The sequence below is a fragment of the Oratosquilla oratoria genome, chromosome 17, assembly GCF_046742065.1.
Source record: "Oratosquilla oratoria isolate Oo_2021 chromosome 17, ASM4674206v1, whole genome shotgun sequence".
In the NCBI taxonomy this organism is placed as follows: Eukaryota; Metazoa; Arthropoda; class Malacostraca; order Stomatopoda; family Squillidae; genus Oratosquilla; species Oratosquilla oratoria.
Genome location: NC_134793.1, coordinates 16411544 through 16416543, shown reverse-complemented (window position 1 = coordinate 16416543; position 5000 = coordinate 16411544). Strand labels below are relative to the sequence as shown.

Sequence of the window (5000 nt, the reverse complement as noted above, 5' to 3'; positions counted from 1 at the left end):
TTGTTATTAGTTATATTAATCTATTTCCATGTTTATAATATTACTACCCTTATTCATTTGCTTTTGTAACTATTCTATACAAATATAAATGTGATATAGATCATCATTTCGAGTTTAGGTATCCCTTGTTTGAATGAAATCACCTTGCGAAAATCAAAATAGAATACATGAATAATTTTCAATAATGAAGGAAATCGCAATTTCCTTGTTAGACTTTACCTTCCTCTGGTTACCGCCAGGTGATTCCTGGCAAATTCCTTATATCTTAGTATATAAAAAACATTTCAAAAATCTCCCATTTTCTGAAAAAATAAGATTGTGACATTTTGTCAAAAAAGTGGTAAAGATAGTGGTTCCATCAGTTTTTTTTTGTTTGTTTTTTGTTTTTTAGAGGAAAGGAGGAAAACAGATTGAACGTTTTTATTTGTCACTCATTTTGTAGATATTGAATAAAGGTCGAGGGTCAAAACCCCTCAGCAGCAGAGACTGGCGCAGCCGGTGGGTCATATGACTTGAAAGTAGAAAGAACCAACTTCGATAAATGCGTCGTTGGGGAATGCAAAAACACTTAATGAAGAGGCAATGTGGTACGGTATAGTGTTGTAAGATTTAAGCAAACAGCAAAATGTTTGAATACTTGTTAATGTTTTTTATTATTATTTCCTTTTTTAGTTGTTTTTCTTATTTCATCATCATCATCATCATCATCATCATCATCATCATCATCATCATCATCATCATCATCATCATCATCATCATCATCATCATCATCATCATCATCATCGTCGTCGTCGTCGTTATCGTTGTCGTCATCGACGTCGTCATCGTCGTCGACATTGTCATCGTCATAGTCGTCGTCGTCGTCGTCGTCGTCGTTGTTGCTGTTGTCGTCGTCGTCGTCGTCATCATCATCATCATCATCATCATCATCATCATCATCATCATCATCATCATCATCATCATCATCATCATCATCATCATCATCATCATCATCATCATCATCATCATCATCATCGTAACTATCATCATTAATATTGTGTTTTCATTTTTATGCGACTTCGTTGTCGACAAGAATGTTCCTGTCAGCGGATTTTGATTTTGCAATTCTTTGCAGCAATGTGCCACTCAAACATTTGGTATACATGATGACAGCGTTCTCCTTTTACTGAACGTTCGATAGACAAGATAACTAAGAACTCACTGATCTTCTCAATATTTAGAATATCATCATTAGAGGTACACCGATTTTGAAGATGGCTGCGATGCGATATAGTTAATTCTTTCATGATATATATATATATATATATATATATATATGTATATATATATATATAATTATATCTATATATATAAATATATATATACGTGTGTGTGTGTGTGTGTGTGTGTGTGTGTGTGTGTGTGTGTGTGTGTGTGTGTGTGTGTGTGTGTGTGTGTGTGTGTGTGTGTGTGTGTGTGTGTGTGAAAAACAAGGACAATAATAAGATGACCGAGCGCTTTCGTCTATTTAGAGATCTCCAGTCATCATTTTATTATTTTTCTTTGTATTTTTTCTGCATATTTAAAATCACGAGTTCATGTGGTTTCTCATGCATATATATATATATATATATATATATATATATATATATATATATATATATATATATATATATATATATACTTCATTGAAGGTGATGACTAATTGTGCATTTATTATTTTCTTAAATGTGTTTTTCATATGTTATCACTTTCAATGATGTATGTATAAGAGAAAATCTCCTGTCCGTACATACTATTAATATACATATATATATGTATATATATATATATATATATATATATATATATATATGTATGTATGTATGTATGTATGTATGTATGTATGTATACACGTGTTTACTGAAGATCCCTTGTTTCTCTCCTCTTACAGTCCAACAAGCCCGGATACAGGGATCCTCCGAAGTTCACATTCAGAACGGGTCTACAATCAGCCTCACATGTGTGATCAACACCCACGCTGACAACGTTGGCTCTGTCACGTGGTACAGGGACACCTCACCCTTGGACTACAACTCCCCCAGGGGCGGCGTCAGCCTCGAGACCGAGAAAACGCCGACGAGGACCACCTCGAAGCTTTTCATCACAAGAGCAATGAAATCGGACTCGGGGAATTACACCTGCGCTCCAAGATTCGCTGACGCTGCCGCCGTCATGGTCCACGTGGTCAACGGTGAGTTACAACTTCTTTGTCTTTGAGCTTAATATGTAATATATAATCACGAAGAACCCACAGCCGGAATAAAAGGAAACTTAGAAGAAAGTGTAACTTCTATATTTCGGCTATATTTCCTCTTCAGGAAAGTACAGGTTAGATGAAATGATAGAGACACAAATACAATTGAGATGTGAGTAGAATCGGAACAACCATAGCTAAAAGCATGACAATCCGTTTTCTTAAGGATTTCTTAGGGAAGATGGCTCCCACCAGTCACTCACTGATGTAAAGTATTTTGGGGACGCATGGAATTCAAGAAGAGCCTTCTTGGTCGAACTGCTTCGCAGGCCTAGCCACCACGGCAAAGCCGGGGCGGACATTTTATTTTTGTTTTCGTAAAAATAAAAAAAATGACCTAAATGCGATATAGGGTGAGATTAAGAAGGTTAAATTAGAGTTATAGAATACACAGGAATCGATAAAGAACGCACAGGAATCGAAGTTTGGTGGTTTGAAGGAGGAACTCATGAGGCACATCAAGAGGGCAAGTGGGGATGAAGATGACAATTAGTCTTCACCGTAGCACGAGAGAGTTAGAACAGATGGTGAATAAAACCCTTAGAATTAAATTCAAGCTGCGGATCCCCCTGAGTGCCGCAGGCCTAGCCCATACGGCAAAGCCATGGCGGTGAAGCTGGGGCCAATGTATATATGTATATATATATATATATATATATATATATATATATAATATATATACAATATACATATATATATATATATATATATACACATTTACGTGTACACATCTGCATATACATATACACATTTACATATACATACATAATCCCTTTAGTTGAAAATTACGATAAAACCCCTTGTGTCCAATCTTGCTAATAATATGCCTTTATTCTTGTATAAACACAAACATTTTCAACTGTTCACACAGTGATTCCCTTTTCAAACTCTTCCGATTTATCTTTCTCCAGATAATATCTTGAAATTTGACACCAATGCCAAATTCCAAATCTAATGACAGAGCATGAGTTTTCGATTTTCGTATTCTATTTTCCTGTCTCTCCTTCTCATTTTATTTCATACAAATTCTGTAGTTTTCGTTCGTTCTAAACAGAGCTCACACATCCATTTGTCTCCTGTAACACATAAATCACTCTTCAGTAAAAACTCGGTAGATTGGAAACACAGACTCTTCTAAGTTGATTATCGAACAGAATCTCCCTCCTTTCCAAATACGTTTTCCATCCGTCTTCCACAATCTTCTCATGCTGGCCAAAAACACATAAGAACATAAGAATATAAGAATGTAAGAACATAAAAACATAAGAGCGTACAAACATAAGAACATACGAACCTAAGAACCTAAGAACCTAAGAACCTAAGAACCTAAGAACATACGAACATACGAACATAAGAACGTACGAACATAAGAACATATGAACATACGAGCATACGAACATATGAACATACGAACATAAGAACACAAGAACATAAGAACATATGAACATATGAACATACGAACATACGAACATAATAACATACGAACCTAAGAACCTAAGAACCTAAGAACATACGAACATACGAACATACGAACATAAGAACATAAGAACATACGAACATACGAACATACAAACATACAAACATACAAACATACAAACATACAAACATACAAACATACAAACATACAAACATACAAACATACAAACATAGGAACATAGGAACATAGGAACATACGAGCATACGAGCATACGAGCATACGAGCATACGAACACACGAACACACGAACACACGAGCACACGAGCACACGAGCATACGAGCATACGAGCATACGAGCATACGAGCATACGAACATACGAACATACGAACATACGAACATACGAACATACGAACATAAGAACGTACTTTCAAAACTTTTCGCCACCCATTGCGAACGCTGTCTACCACTAGAAAATAGAGTTTGACCTGGTTTTCTAGGTAAGATTAGGGGTCTTAATAGGCAATCAATAAAATCTAGTTTCCGTAAGTATAGTTACTGAGGTTATTTACTAATAGAAGTTATTTGATAATAGTAGAGAGCGCTTGCTAAGGCTGTCAAAAGATTTTAGATATACGGCCCTTAGATATAAACTATAACGTCGAAGCACCTCCTTGCTCCTCTTTTTTTCAAATTGGAACCACATTGACCTTTTCCGAACTCTCAACTCTTTACCTTTTTCTAATGAACGTGGTACGATTAACTCATGAATCTTGTCCACCAGTTTTCTTCGCTCTGAGTATCCAATTTAGGACTTCATCAGAACCCAAGCCTTGTCTAAAATCTTGTCTCTTCAGCATTTTTTGTACTTTTTGCGTTCCCATTGACCTGTCATTTAACAATGTGCATTTGTGTGTGTGTGTGTGTGTGTGTGTGTGTGTGTGTGTGTGTGTGTGTGTGTGTGTGTGTGTGTGTGTGTGTGTGTGTGTGTGTGTGTGTGTGTGTGTGAGCGAGTGATTTAGTGAGGAAATGAGTAGAACAGTGAGTCCTTGTATATAGAAAGGGGAGAGGAGAGGAAGACAGTAAAGAAAGGAAGGAAGGAAGGAAGGAAGGAAGAAGGAAGGAAGGAAGGAAGGAAGGAAGGAAGGAAGGAAGGAAGGACAAGAGAAAGGAAAGGCGGACGAATGATGGGGATTCAGAAAAAGGGTGATGGATTGAGGAGGGACAGAAAGAGAGAGAAGAGAGAAAGAGAGAAAGAGAGAGACAAGAAGAGAGAGGGGGAGATAAAGAAAGAGTTAAAGGAAGAGAGAG

The 5000-nt window shown here is 36.6% G+C and overlaps 1 protein-coding gene across 1 annotated transcript in view; it reads left to right on the top strand.

The window, feature by feature from the left end:
* The window catches only part of LOC143034236 (uncharacterized), a 282359-nt gene that overhangs the window by 178469 nt on the left and 98890 nt on the right, over positions 1–5000 (top strand). Inside the window, exon 4 of the mRNA XM_076200173.1 lies at positions 1913–2212. Within this exon, the coding sequence (XP_076056288.1) occupies positions 1913–2212 (300 nt within the window). The remainder of the gene's footprint in view (positions 1–1912; positions 2213–5000) is intronic.